The sequence below is a fragment of the Hypanus sabinus genome, chromosome 10 (genome assembly GCF_030144855.1).
Source record: "Hypanus sabinus isolate sHypSab1 chromosome 10, sHypSab1.hap1, whole genome shotgun sequence".
NCBI lineage: Eukaryota > Metazoa > Chordata > Chondrichthyes > Myliobatiformes > Dasyatidae > Hypanus > Hypanus sabinus.
The window spans coordinates 124,218,591-124,234,335 of NC_082715.1; the positions used below are offsets into that span (position 1 = coordinate 124,218,591).

The window sequence follows — 15,745 nt, forward strand, 5'->3', positions numbered from 1 at the left end:
CTCAGTGCTCTGTACTGGCACATCATTGCACATGATATTTCCATAAGGATCATTCATATAAACCTCCTCAGGGCCCTCTTCAACAACAGCACATCCTTCCTCACATATGGGGCCCTAAACTTCTCACAGGACTCCAAACGTGGTCTGAACAATACCTTATAAAGCCACAGGATTACATCCTTGCTCTTATATTCTGGTCCTCTTGAAACTGATGCTAATAATGCACTTGGCTTTCTCACTACCGATACAAATTACAAGTTAACCTTTAGGGGTGCCGCAGAGGTCAGTGCTGGGCCCGCAGCTGTTTACCATTTACATTGATGATTTGGAAGAGGGGACTGAGTATAGTGTAGCAAAATTTGCTGATGACACTAAAGTGAGTGGAAAAGCAAATTGTACACAGGATGTGGAGAGTCTGCAGAGGGATATAGATAGGTTGAGTGAGTGGGCCATGGTCTAGCAGATGGAATACAACATTGGTAAATGTGAGATCATCCACTTTGGAAGGAATCATAGAAGAGCAGATTATTATTTAAATGGTGAAAAATTGCAGCATGCTGTTGTGCAGAGGGACTTGGGAGTGCTTGTGCATGAATCACAAAAAGTTGGCTTGCAGGTACAACAGATAATTAAGAAGGTAAACGGAATGTTGGCCTTCATAGCTAGAGGGATTGAATTCAAGAGCAGGGAGGTCATGCTGCAACTATACAGGGTACTGGTGAGGCTGTACCTGAAGTACTGTGTGAAGTTCTGGTCTCCATACTTAAGGAAGGATATACTGGCTTTGGAGGCAGTGCAGAGGAGGTTCACCAGGTTGATTCCAGGGATGAAGGGGTTAACCTATGAGGAGAGATTGTCTCTCCTGGGACTATACTCTCTGGAATTCAGAAGAATGAGAGGGGATCTTATAGAAACATACAAAATTTTAAAAGGGCTAGATAAGATAGAAGTAGGAAAGTTGTTTCCATTGGTAGGCGAGACTAGAACTAGGGGACATTGCCTCAAGATTCAGGGGAGAAGATTTAGGATGGAGATGGGGAGAAACTGTTTTTCCCAGAGAGTGGTGAATCTGTGGAATTCTTTGTCCAGGGAAGCAGTTGAGGCTTCTTCACTAAATATATTTAAGAAACAGTTAGACAGGTTTTTACATAGTAGGGGAATTAAGGGTTATGGGGAAAAGGCAGGTAGATGGAGCTGAGTTCACAGACAGATCAGTCATGATCTTATTGAATGGTGGGGCAGGCTCGATGGCCTACTCCTGCTCCTATTTCTTATGACTCCTGCACCAGGACTTTAGTACCTCTGATTTTGTAATTCTCAATCCATTTGGAAAACAGTCTACTCCTGCATTCCTTCTACCAATGTTCAAGACCATATACTTCATTAACACTGTATTCCATTTGTAATTTAGGCCATTCTCCCAGCTTGTCAAAATCTTTGTGCAGGCTCTCTGCTTCCTTGACACTGTCTACCCACCACCTCCACAACCACCCCCCCCCCATCTTTGTATCATCCCAAACTTGGCCACGACACCATCAATTCCATCATCCAAATTATCAATATATTATGTGAAGAGACATTCCCAAAACCAATCCCTGTGGAATACTACTGGTCACCAGCAGCTAGCCAGAATAGGCCCCCTTTATTCCCACTCTTCGCCTCCTGCTAGTCAGCCAATTTTCTGTCCATGCTAGTATCTTTCCTAAAATATCACATGCTCCATCTTGTTTAGCAGTCTCATATGTCAAAGCCTTCTGAAAATCAAAGTAAACCTACTAACTCTCCTTTGTTAACCCTGCTTGTTACTTCCTTGAAGAATTTCAACAGAGTTGTCAGGCAAGATATTTCCAAAGGAAACTGTGCTAACTTCAACCTATTTTATCATGTGCTTCCAAATATCTCGAATCCACATCCTTGATAATCGATTTTGAAACCTTACCAACCACTGGGACTGCTTAGGGCAGCATTATCGCGTAGTGGTTAGCCAAATGCTCGTTATTACAGGCCAGCTTTAAGATCAGAGTTTGATTCCTGTCTCTATCTGTAAGGAGTTTGTACATTCTCCCTGTGACCATGTGCATTTCCTCCAGGTGCTCTGGTTTCCTCCCATATTCCAAAGACACACGGTTAGGTTTATGTTGGCACCAGATACTTATGGGCTTCCCAGCAGTTTTTGCTGATTTGATTTGATGCAAACAAGACATTTTACTGTATGTACTGTACATGTGACATATAAAGCTAATTTTTTTCTTTATAATCACTTAAGTCAAGCTAACCGGCCAATAATTTCCCGACTTTTGTCTTGCTCCTTCCTTAAAAAGTAGTGTGTCATATGTGAACTTCCAAACCTCTGGAACCATTCCTTGCCTGAGCAATCACCATAAGTGTGCCCACAATCTCTTCAGCAACCCCAGGGTGCAGTTAATTCCAATCCACTGACTTACCCATTGTCAAACCTTTCAGCTTCCCAAGTGGTTGACTTGACGATAAATTACTGTATGGCTAACTGGAGAGCTGGAGGAAGTTGACGTACATGTGAGAGAGAACTATGTGAATGAGTGGGACCAATGGGACTGCTGGTAGAACTGGTCATAAGGAAATGTGAGAAAATTCATGATTTCCCACATCCAGAACATACCAAAGATATTGGCCTGCAAACTGGAAGGATTGGATTCTACTTTGATGCGTAACGAAAGAATCATATTAACATGTTAAAGAGAATACAGTATAGCAACTTGTACAAAGTAAACAAATGTATATCAGAAGGTAGCGCAGCCAAATTGCACTGCAATCAACTCCACAGAAAGCACCCCAGAAGGAACTTGAAGGAGAATTATCCAGTTCCGGAGGCAATATTTCACTGCACATGTAGGGATTTCGGTTCTTCCAGTTCTGAGATGAATTCACTGGTAGAAACTTGAGATGGGAAATTACCCAAATCCTGTTGCTCCCTGTTTGAAACTGTTCCACGAAGTGCAACATTCAAGGGGCAAGTAGCCGAGCAACACACACAAAATGCTGCAGGAACTCAACAGGCCAGGCAGCATCTAAGGAGAAGAGTACAGTACAGTCAATGTTTCTGGGTGAGACCCTTCGTCAGGATTCATGAAGAGTTGTGATGGAGGATCTCAGCCCGAAACATTGACTGCACTCTTCCACAGATGCTGCCTGGCCTGCTGAGTGCCTCCAGCATTTTGTATGTGTTGCTTGGATTTCCAGCATCTGCAGATTTTCTTGTTTGTGAGAGCAGAATACCCAGCTTCTGCTGCTCTGAGCTCAGCAGAAAATATGGAGAAAGCAGACTTAAACTCTGCAGGAAGTTGTAGAGAGAGGGGACTTATCCCAGTTATGGCAATGGCCCTACTTCAAAAATCACTCATTGACACCTTGTAGGAAAGAGATTTTTCATAATTTCCCCATAACAAGGATGTTTTTGACCAAAAGTTTTAAGGTAAAGGGTTTGAAAATTTAGAGTTATGAGGGCTGCTTCCCCTAAAAGTGAAAGCCCTTGCCTGAGGTTTTTGGTGGAGTAAGGTACTCTCATGACATTAAAGTCAAGGTTTAAAGTACGTTTATTATCAAAGTATGTATGGTTTATACAGCCTTCAGATTTGTCTTCTCATAGGCAGCTACAAAACAAAGAAACCCAATAGAACCCATTAAAATGAAAGAAGGCCGTCTGGTTAAAGCAACTGAAGAGCTTTTGAAATGCCATGACATTGCAGGCTGCAGGGCAATCCATTTCACTGAGACATGGGAAATGCTTTTAGCTCTTCTCTCCTCGGATGAGAATTGCTTTTATCCCAATTTGACCCTTCTCCTCTCTGCAGAAACGATCTTAGTGGTAGACAATTATAATAAAAGAAAAGAGCCACTCCAATTCCACTGCTTTCTGCAAAAGCCACTGCAAATGTAAACCCATGACAACATGCACATGCTCACCGCCTCCACATGCGTGTTCCCAGAGCTGACTCGCGCAAAGTGCGCAGGCGCGCCCACCGGGAGGGAGCTGGGTGCGCAAGCGCATTGCCTCGGCGCCGGCTGGCGCGGACTGCGCATGCTCCCGTTGCTCCTCCGGCTGGCTGGTGGGGACCGGTTGCCGTGGTGATGGGGGAAGCAGGGATCCAGGCGTTGCTCTTTGACTTGGACAACACGCTGATCGATACGAGCGGGGCCAGCAGACGAGCGGAGACACAGGTACGTCCCGGCCCGGGTCGTGGGGGAGAATGTCCTCAACTAGCTTCCCGAGCAATCCGGAAGTGAGGGCGAGGCTGGTTGAGGGAAACTGATCTCTCATTTCCTGAACTTTGATGACTATAGAGATAGTCGGTCCTCCTTATATAACAGTCGTGTACTCCAGGACACTTTGCTACTTTCTTTCAATGGGAATTCTGTGGTTTCCTCAAATAGGGACCTAAACTGCGCACCAAGTCTATGTATGTCTGCAGTAAAGCTTCCTTCTCAACTGCTCGCTGCACCCATGTTTGCAGAGACAGATGTGCAAGGACCTTTGAACATCAACATTTCTCACCTTTGTCACTATTTAAATAATGCTTTTCTTCTCTCGGTTTTTCCTACCAAAGTGGATAATTTAACTCCCCCCCCCCCCCCCCCGCCCATTCATTCAGCTTGCCTAAATTGCATTGTAGTTCAAACTACAGATCTTCAGTTTCATGTCAGAATCAGGTTTATTATCACCGGCATGTGATGTGAAATTTATTAACTTAGCAACAGCAGTTCAATGCAATACATAATCTAGCAAAGAAAAAAATAATAAAATAAAACATAATTATAATAAACAAGTAAATCAATTTAAGTATATTGAATAGATTTTTAAAATGTGCAAGAACAGAAATACTTTATATTTAAATAAAAGTGAGGTAGTGTCCAAAGCTTTAATGTCCATTTAGGAAATAGATGGCAGAGGGGAAGAAGCTGTTCCTGAATCGCTGAGTCATCAGCAATTTAGAAATATTCTAATCAGTTTTCCTCATCCAACTCGAGTATATCCAAGACAATCTCACTAATCCCTGCACAACCCTCAAACATAACTGCCTGCTACTCCAAAAGAGGCTTGTTTAGTTCTATGCAATTTTCATATCTGTCAACCAGGCAACAGACAAAATGGTGGAGGAACTCAGCAGGTCAGGTAGCATCTATGGAAATGAAAGAACAGTTGACGTTTCAGGCCAAGACCCTTCTTCGGGACTGAGAAGGAAGGGGGAAGATGCCAGAATAAAAAGATGGGAGGGGAGGGGGAGGAGGATAGTTGGAAGGTGATAGGTATAGCCAGGTGGGTATGAAAGGTCAAGAGTTCTGGAGAAGAAAGAGCCTGGTAAGAGAGGGGAGTGGACCTTAGGAGAAAGGGAAGGAGGAGGAGATCCGGGGCGGGGGAGTAACAGGCAGGTGAGAAGAAGTGAAAGGTCAGAGTGGGGACTAGAGGAAAGGAGGCTGGGGTAAATAGCTCACCATAAGGAGAAATTGATATTCATACCCAGATGGAATACAAGGTGTTGTTCCTCCACCTACTCCAAACTCTAGTATGTTGGTCAACAAAATTTCCCATTCATAAATCCATGCAAGCTTTGTCCAATTAAAATATTTTCAAAATGTTATGTACAATTAACTCCAGCATTGTTCCTACTGCTGAATATTAGGCTAACTGCCCTATAGTTCTTCATTTTCTCTCTCCCTCATTTAAATGATGATTACATTTGTCACCCAGTAAGCTGCAGAGCGCATTCCATATTCTACAGAATGTTGGAAGGTGCACTCAACATTAGCATGGCTGCTACTTTCAGCAGTCTTGGGTACAGAGTATCAGGCCATGGGAATATATTATCTTTTTAGTCCTTTAATTTCTTCTTAAGTTCATTTTTCTCATTAAGTTCAAGGCTCCCTTTCATTTCTGAGAAACAGAGATGTACTCGTGTTGGATTTAAGAGGGCAGGTATTAACAAAACTGAAGTGCTTAAATTATGACAAGAGATTACACATTTGAGCTTTATCTTTTTAGGTTAAGGGATGATTTAATCAGTTCAAGATATTAAAGAGAATTAATGAAACAGCTATAGAAACTATTTCAAATAATGTCGGGATAGGATGCCTAGGTCTACAGGCAATGGCTTAATTAGGGTCAGAGCTTGCCTGAGTGAAGTTTGAAAACACTTCCACTTAGCTGGTGCTCATTGATTGATCAGAACCCACGATCCCTGTTCCTAACCAAAGATTTTATCACTGAGCTGTTTCTACTTTAATTCCATTTCTGTGGTTCTGAATTACTTCCTAATTCCAACTCTCCAAGATGCCTATTAGCTAGCATGTCTTGACATCGACTCTGGATACACACCTTTAGGAGTCAGCAATGAACACTGTCTAGGTTGCTGGCAAACTCACCATGCTGTATTTTCACCTGGAAATAAGCTTTTAAGGCCAGACTATTCAGTCCAGGTACAAAGTCCTGACTCTGGACTGTTGACCTCACAGTCTACCTTGTCATAACCTTGAACCTTATTGGCTGCCTGCACTGCACTCTCTCGGTGACTGTAACACTCAATTCTGTTTTCTGTTGGTGTTTTCCCTTGTACTGCCTCCATGTCCTGATAGCACAGTTTTCACTATACCGCAGTACATATGACAATAGTAAACCCATTTACCTTTTAATGGACACTCTCCTTAATGTATTTTTTTATTGATGTGCAGTCTTATGATAGCTTTCAATAGGTGGGTAAAGGGTATTCTTCATTGGGAACTAAAAGGTTTATATTTCTTCCAAGATTCAAGATTGTTCGATGTCATTTCCAGTGCACAAGTATAAAGGAAAATGAAATAATTGTTACTCCAGATCTGATGCAGCACAAAAAGAAACACAATAAATATAAATACATAATATATCATATATACATTGTATGAGTATAAAGTGATGCTAGGCACAAGAGTGTACATCATGTGTATCCGACAGGAAATGATAAAGTAGCGGTGGTGGGTGGAGGTGTAGATCAGCCTTACTGCTTGGCGAAGTAACTGTTTTTGAGTCTGGTGGTCCTGGTGTGGCTGCTACATGGTCTCCGTCCTATGGAAATTGGACATACAGTCCATGAGCAGGGTGGGTGAGATCATGATGTTACTGGCCTTTCTTCAGCACCTTTCTGTTTATACAATTCATACTTGATGGCGGGCAGGCTGGTGCCACTGATGCAATGGGCAGTTTTGACTGCCCATTATAGGGCTTTCCTCTCGCCACGGTGCAGTTTCCGTACCGTGCAGTGATGCAGCTTGTTGGGTTGCGCTGTTCTGTGCATCTGTAAAGACACGAGTATAGATGTGCATAGTCAACCATGTAAAGATCTGAATACTTTTTTAGTACAGATCTGTGATTACAATGATTGCAGTTAAGACATTTCTAGTGATCTAGTGTTAACAAATTACAGTCCACATTTAAGAGTAATAATGAAGGTAAGAGTGAAAGAAATTTTTTCCTGTCCTGATGAAAGGTCTCAGCGCAAAATGTCAACAGTACTCCTTTCCATTGATGCTACCTGGCCTGCTTAAGTCCTCCAGTATTTTGTGTGTGTTGCTTGGATTTCCAGCATCTGCAGATCTTCTCTTGTTTGTGATTAGAGTGAAATAAAAACTTTCAGCTTATATATTTTCTTTTTCCATTTAAAGGTTAAAGATTTATTGAAATCACAGTATGGTTATGAAGAATCTGCTGCAAACCTCATCATTGAGAAGTTTAATGCCAAATTGCAGATGGAGAATTTTGATTGCGTTACAGGAGTAAATGTTGATGAGGAACGGGTATTACATTTTGAAGCAGCTCTGCAAGAAACAAATGGTCTTAACGCAGATCATGATTTGGCTACTAAATGTTACCTTCTGTGGAAAACAACAAGGCTCCAACATTTTCGCATCTCAGAGGAAGTGAAGTCCATGCTGAAGACCCTGCATCAGTCCTACAAGCTGCTTCTATTAACTAATGGCAGCTCTCAGGTCCAGAGGGAAAAGATTAATGTTTGCGACTGCCAGCAGTACTTTGACGCGATAGTAGTAGGGGGTGAACAGCAGGAGCAGAAACCTGCTCTGTCCATATTCCAAAAATGCTTTCAGCTGCTCGGAGTGAAGCCAGAGGCCTGCATGATGATCGGTGATAATCCAGAGACCGACATTAAAGGTGGTGTGAATGCTGGAGTTCGTACAACTGTCTGGATAAACAATGCTAATCTAAAATGTGAGGCTGGTGCTATGCCTGACTACACTGTGAAATCTGTACTAGAGGTTATGGATATTTTAGGGAAAAATAGCTCTAAAGTTTAACAGAAAATAATCTTTTACTGTAAAATGTTTCTAAGTATAAATCAAATTAGTTTGAGAGGGGCTTTGAACTTTATATTTAATTTTTTTTCAGAAACAAAGTCCAAACAATTTCACAGATTAACAGTGGATATTGCAAGGGCTTGGGGTTTTATTATGATAGTTGTGGAAAATTCATCATAATTCAATGTATGGAATATTTATTTTATCAAAGTTTAGGTTAATTACAGCTTAATAAAAGCATCAACAAGATATAAAGGGTGACCAGCTTACTTTCACTAAAATGTTTTGTCAATATGGAATTTTCAATTAAAAAGTTAATGGAATTTTTAATGAAGTAGGTAAAGTATTTAAGAGGGATGATTGCATTTTCATAAAATACTAAAAGATTGTTATATTACCCCAAATTAATTATCATTGTACTGTATCATACCTGAAATGTGAATCATACATTAAAATCAACCTAATGCATGAATTTTTGTGTTATGTCTAGAATTCATTGGATGTAAAGAACAGCCAGACTGGTGTTTATGTTCTTGTTAAACTGCCACATTCAGTCTCCATTTACAGAAACACAAGAACAACACTGATTTATTGAACTAGTAGACAGTGAGGTACATGCAGCAAACCACAGTGCAAACTTCTGCTCTGGAGTGAAAGAACAGGCAGTGCAATCATCATCAGTCAGATATCAAATCTTGATAATGTACACTGCTTTAATGTGCACTTGTTCTACTGTTACTTGCCCTCATCACACCTAGAAAATGATTAATTGTGAAATTAATCATTAAAATAGTCATGACGTGATGCAAATAATGTGTGCCCGGAACAAGATGTTCATTTCATCACTTTCACACAATTAAAATAATTCAAGTTATCTTCACCCCAGCACTAGTTACTGTGTTCAGACCTTAAATCTGAATCTCTCCAATTCTCTCCTCAGAAATATCTTTGTTACTGTTACCCTTATCTTTATCTTGTACTTTGCTTTAAACATCTAATATTCCTGTGAAGCATCCTGGTATGTTTTTCCTACATCAGGTACTTCATAAATGAAAGTTATACAGGTAGTTCTGCTAAAATGCAAGCCTCCGTAACACAAATTGTGCATAATGCAACTGATGATTTAGCTAAGACTATTTGTATTTCATGAGCCAACCTGGTTTTAACATGATTTCAATCAGGAACTAAACCACTATTAATATGGAAAATGATGAAAAGGTTGTCTTTGGTAAAAAGAAAATGAGAAAAATCCTATTTACATGCGACCTCCCCACAGTAATTATCATGCTTTCTTAAGAACACAGGATGCCAGTTTCACCACAGGAGACTTGAAAAATAACAAGCAATCGCTGCTATTGATACTTATGCAACAATACTCTATTAAATGATGCAAAACACAGCCTTTAGTATTCATTTACAGTATCAAAGTAAACATATAGCTATTAAAAACACTTCTACCATTGAAAAGAAGTGATGTAGAGAAGCAGGAAAATTTGTGTCACAAATTTCAGACCAAAGAGGACTCAATGTAAGTGAAAAGGTCTGGTCATTAACTTCAGGAAACAGTGTGGAGTGCATGCATGCACACACACACACACACTTTAATGCATCAGTGGTGTTCAGGTGGAAATGGTTGAGAGCTTCAAAGTGTAAACATCAGCAATAGTTTTATCTTGGTCCAACCACATGGATGCTATGGCTAATAATTTACATCATCTTTTATTTCCTCAGAAGACCCTCATCAATTTTTGCAGCTAACATGCAATTGGATGCATTACCGTAAGTCGGTCATGAAAACCAGCCTCACCTCCACGACTGTCTACAATTCTCACTGCCTTGGTAAAGCAGATAAAATAATCAAAAGGCCTCTTCCACTGTGGTCATTGTCTCCTCCCTCATTGGGCCAAATGCACAAAAGCTCAAACACACACACACAGCAGCCTTAAGGTCAACTATCCCAATGTTGTAAAACATTCAAAAGGACCTCTTGTATAATAAAGATGAATTCTTGATCCCAGACCTTATTGTCTATCTACCAGAACTGCATTTTCTCTGTAACCGTAGCACTATATTCTGCATCCGTTATTCTTTTCCCCCCTTGTACTAATTGATGAACTTGGGTTTTGAAATTATCTGTACAGATGTCATGCAAAGCAAAGTTTTTGGTAATATCATGACAATAACAAACCAATTACCAAATTGGTAGCTGAAGACAGCCAAATTATGGGGATAAGCAAGATGTCAGAGTTGGAGATGTTCAAAGTTCAGAGTAAAATTTATTATCAGAGTGCATACATGTCACCACATACAACCCCAAGATCCTTTTTCCAAGCAAATTTATAGAACAGTGACTGTAAACTGTAAACATCAGGAACTTAACTGTAAACAAACTGTACAAATGCAGATATAAATAAATAGCAATAAATAATAAGTATGAAATAACAATATAACAGAGTCCTTAATTGACTCCTTAAAAGAGTGTAGCTATCTCCTTTTGTTCAGGAACCTAATGGTTGAGGGGTACTAATTGTTCTTGAACTTGATGTGCAAGTCCTGAGGCTCCTGTACCCTCTACCTGATGGCAGCAGTGAAAAAAGAGCACGGCCTGGGTGGTGAGGACCTTTGATGATGGATGATGCTTTCCTATGGCAACATTTCATGTAGATGTGTTCAATGGTTGGGAGGGTCTTACCTATGACGTACTGAACCAAATTCACTACCTTTTGTAGGATGTTCCACTCAAAGGCATTGGTGTTCCCATACCAGGCCGCAATGCAACCTGTATAGCAGTTTGCCACGGTTTTCGATGACTGCTGAACCTCCACAGACTCCTGTGGAAGTAGATGTACTGTCATACTTTCTTCACAATAACATTTATATGATGGGTCAGACTAGGTCCTCAGAGACAGTGATACCCAGGAATTTAAAGTTAACGATCTTCACCACCTCTAATCCTCTGATTTCCCTCTCCTGAAATCTGCAATCAGCTCCTTGGTCTTACTGACACTGAGTGAGAGGTTTTTGTTATTACAGCACTAGCTAAATTTTCAATCTCCCTCCTGTACACTGATTCATCATTTCCTTTGATATGGCCCACCACAGTGGTGATGTCAGTAAACATGTATATGGTATTGAAGCTGTACATAGCCACACAGTCATAAGTGTAAAGTGAGTAGAGCAGGGGGCAAAGTACATATCCCTGTACTGCTCCTGGTCTGATGGAGATGTGGAAGAGATGTTTTTGCCAATGCGAACTGACTGAGATCTACAAGTGAGGAAATCCAGGACCCAATTGCACTTGGGTATTAAGGCCCAGGTCTTAGAGTATACTGATTAGTTTTAAGGGGATGATAGTAAAGAGCATCCTGATGTATGCATCTTTGCTATCTAGATGTTCCAGGGTTGTGTGAAGAGCCAACAGGTTTGCATCTGCTCTAGACTTGTAGCTTTGCTAGGCGAATTGAAGTGGATCCAAGTCACCATACAGGAGCTGACATGCTTCAACAACAGCCTCTCAAAACACTTAATCACTGTGCCGATAGACAGATTACCATGCTCTTTAAGGGCACCAGTATGATTCAAGCCTGCTTGAAGCAGGTGGGTACCACACACTGCCTGAGCAAGAGATTCAAGATATCCGTGAATACACCAGCCAGTGGTCAGCGCAGGTCTTCAGTACTCGGCCAGGTACTCCTTCCTGACCAAATGCTTTCCTTAGATTCAGTCTCCCAGGCAGCCTGCTCGTCATCTTTGGATACTGGGGCCAAAGGATCATCAGGAGACATGGGGGTGCATGATGGTTCCTCCCTCTTCTGGTGGTCAAAGTGAGTATAGAAAGCATTGAGCTCACGTGAAAGCAAATTGAAGATGTCTCAGATCATTATTCTGATGCAGATGAAGAACTCGAAAAAGAGATCAGAAATTTTTAAAAATGTGTACTGTAACTAGAACCAATCAAGTCAGGTAAATAGGGCTGAGAGTGAATATAAATTGTGGTAAATAGTTATATGGCCAAAAAAGATTTGGAAAATCTCAAGTTTATCTACAGCAGAACAAAGCAGGCTGACCAAAAAAAAATTTTAAAAAAGTCTAGTCTGGATGAAACAAGGTCAGAGTGAGAACATCAATGAACCAGAAAATGTAGCTGCAGAATTAGGACCATTGAGTCTGGTCCACCATTCCATTATGGCTGATTTATTATCCCTCTCAATCTGATCATCCTGCCTTCTCCCTGTAACTTTTTACGCCCTGACTAACCAAGAAACTATCAACCTCCACTTTAAATATACTCAGTGATTTAGTCTCCACGGCTTCCGTGGCAATGAAGTCCACAGAATCATCATCAGCTGAAGAAATACCCCATCATCTCTGTTCTAAATGGACGCCCCTCTATTCTGAGACTGTGCCTTCTGGTCCTAGACACACCCACTATAGGGAACATCCTCTCTACATCCAATCTATCTAGACCATTAAAGATCAGATAAGCTTCAATGAGATCTCCTCTCATTCTTCTAAACTCCATTGATTACTGGCCCTGAGCCATCAAACGCTCCTCATTCATTTAGCCCTTTAATTTCCAGAATTACTTTTGTAAACCTCCTCTGGACCCTCTCCAATGCCAGCATATCTTTTCTTAACTACAAGGCCCAAAACTGCTTACAATACTCCAAGTGATGTCGGACAGTGCCTTATAAAGCCTCAGTATCTTTGCTCTTCCTTACCATCAACTCAATTTGCAAGTTAACCTGAGTCTAGTCTGATACCAACTTACACACACTCAACTGAACACCACTCCATTCCTTTTGCAATTTTTGCTCTTTTTTTCTTAACTCCTGCTAAAACATTGTTTACATTTACATCATTTATTATATTGTAATTTGCCCTTTACTGTGTTTATTGTCTTGTTTATTAATTATTGTACTGTCTTGCACTGTTTTGTGCACTTTATGTAGTCCCGTGTAGGTCTTAAGTCTTGTGTCGTTTCAGGTAGTCTAGTGTAGTTTTGTGTTGTTTCATGTAGCACCATGGTCCTGGAGGAATATTGTTTCATTTTTACTGTGTACTGTACCAGCAGTTATGGCTGAAATAACACAATAAAAGTGACTTGACTGTAACAATCCCTCACATGAACCACCAAGTCCCTTTGCACCTCAGGTTTTTAAGATTTTCTCCCCATTTAGAAAACAGTATGTCTTTATTCCTTCTAACAGAGTGACTAACAATATACTTCTGTACACAATATTCTGTTTGCACTCTCTTTCCCCATACTTCCAACCTGTCCAAGTCCTTCTGCCGATTCCCTACTTCTTCAACACTACCTGCCCATCCACCATGCAAAGGTTTGGCCACCCCAGTCAACATTTCTGTTACTGTGAATAGCTAAGCAAGTAAAAGATTATCTTAATCCCAAAAGGTATAAAGTTAAAGATGACACAATCCTTTAATGTTTTAAGCAAGGTTACTTTTTCATTTCCATCCTTTACAGTTTCAAAATAACTAAAAAGGAAAAGGGCTCAAAGCAAAGGTTTGGGCACCCTGCATGGTCAGTACTTAGTAACACCCTCTTTGGCAAGTATCACAGCTTGTAAATGCTTTCTATAGCCAGCTAAGAGTCTTTCAATTCTTATTTGGGGGATTTTCACCCATTCTTCCTTGCAAAAGGCTTCTAGTTCAGTGAGATTCTTGGGCTGTCTTGCATGCACTGCTCTTTTGAGGTCTATCTACAGATTTTCGATGATGTTTAGGTCGGGGGACTGTGAGGGCTGTGACAAAACCTTCAGCTTGCACCTCTTGAGGTAGTCCATTATGGATTTTGAGGTGTGTTTAGGATCATTATCCTGTTGTAGAAACCATCCTCTTTTCATCTTCCGCTTGCTTTTTTTTTTACAGATGGTGTGATGTTTGCTTCCAGAATTTGCTGGTATTTAATTGAATTCATTCTCCCCTCTACCAGTGAAATATTCCTCATGCCGCTGGCTGCAACATAAGCCCAAAGCATGCTCGATTCAACCCCGTGCTTTACAGTTGGAGAGGTGTTCTTTTCATGAAATTCTGCACCATTTTCTCCAAGCATACCTTTACTCATTGCAGCCAAAAAGTTCTATTTTAACTTCATCAGTCCACAGGACTTGTTTCCAAAATGCATCAGGCTTGTTTAGATGTTCCTTTGTAAACTTCTGACGGTGAATTTTGTGGTGAGGATGCAGGAAAGGTTTTCTTCTGATAACTCTTCCATGAAGGTCATAGATGTGCAGGTGTTGCTGTGCAGTAGAACATTGGACCATCATTCCAGAGTCTGTTAAATCTTCCTGAAGGTCTTCTGCAGTCAAATGAGGGTTTTGATTTGCCTTTCTAGCAATCCCTCGAGCAGTTCTCTCAGAAAGTTTTCTTGGTTTTCTTGGCCTCCACCGTTCCTGTTCTTGCCATTTCTTGATTACATCACGAACTGAGGAAATGGCTACCTGAAAACACTTTGCTATCTTCTTATAGCTTTATCCTGCTTTGTGGGCATCATTTATTTTAATTTTCAGAGTGCTAGGCAGCTGCTTAGAGGAGCCCATGGCTGCTGATTGTTGGGACAAGATTTGAGGAGTCAGGTTATTTATAAAGTTTTGAAATTTGCAACACCTGGCCTTTCCTAACAATGACTGTGAACAAGCCATAGCCCTAACAAGCTAATTAAGGTCTGAGACCTTGGTAAAAGTTATCTGAGAGCTCAAATCTCTTGGGGTGCCCAAACTTTTGCATGCCACTGTGTCTTTGTATCGTCTGCAAACTTGCCCACAAAGCAATTAATTCCATCATCCTAATCATTGACATATAATATGAAAAGAAGTGGCCCCAATACCAACCCCTGCAGAGGACCACTAGTTACCAGAAGCCAAACAGAATTATTCCCACTCTTCACCTCCTACCAGTCAGCCAATCTTCTATCAAAGCTAGTACCATTCCTATCATACCATAGGCTCTTAACTTGTTAAGCAACCTCATGTGCAGCATCTTGTCAAAGGCCTGCTGAAAATTCAGTCAATATTTACTGTCTCTCCTTTGTCTATACTGCCAGTTATTTCCTCAGAATTCCAACAGATTTGTCAGGCAAGATGTCCCCTTAAGTAAACCATGCTGACTTTGGCCTATTTTATGTGTATTCAAGATCCATAAAGCCTCATCCTTAACAATAGACTCCAACATCATCCCAGTCACTGGAGTCAGGCAAACTGGCCTATAATTTACTTTTTTCTGCCTCCCTGCCTTCTTAAAGATTGGAGTGACATTTGCAGTTTTCCAGTCCTCTGGAACCATTCCAGAAAATTGCAATTCTTTAAAAATCATTACTAATGCCTCTATAATCTGTTCAGCTACTTCATTCAGAACCCTGAGGTAAAGGTCCCACGGACCAGATGGACTATCTACCTTCAGACTTCCCAAG

The 15,745-nt window shown here is 40.8% G+C and overlaps 1 protein-coding gene across 1 annotated transcript; it reads left to right on the forward strand.

Annotated features, from left to right (window-relative positions):
- Positions 1 to 4,044: 4,044 nt before the first annotated feature.
- On the forward strand, positions 4,045 to 8,777 carry nanp (N-acetylneuraminic acid phosphatase). Its single transcript, XM_059982852.1, has 2 exons — positions 4,045 to 4,197; positions 7,669 to 8,777. The coding sequence occupies exons 1-2, from the start codon at positions 4,108 to 4,110 to the stop codon at positions 8,314 to 8,316; spliced, it is 738 nt and encodes a 245-aa protein (XP_059838835.1). The 5' UTR covers positions 4,045 to 4,107; the 3' UTR covers positions 8,317 to 8,777.
- Positions 8,778 to 15,745: the final 6,968 nt, after the last annotated feature.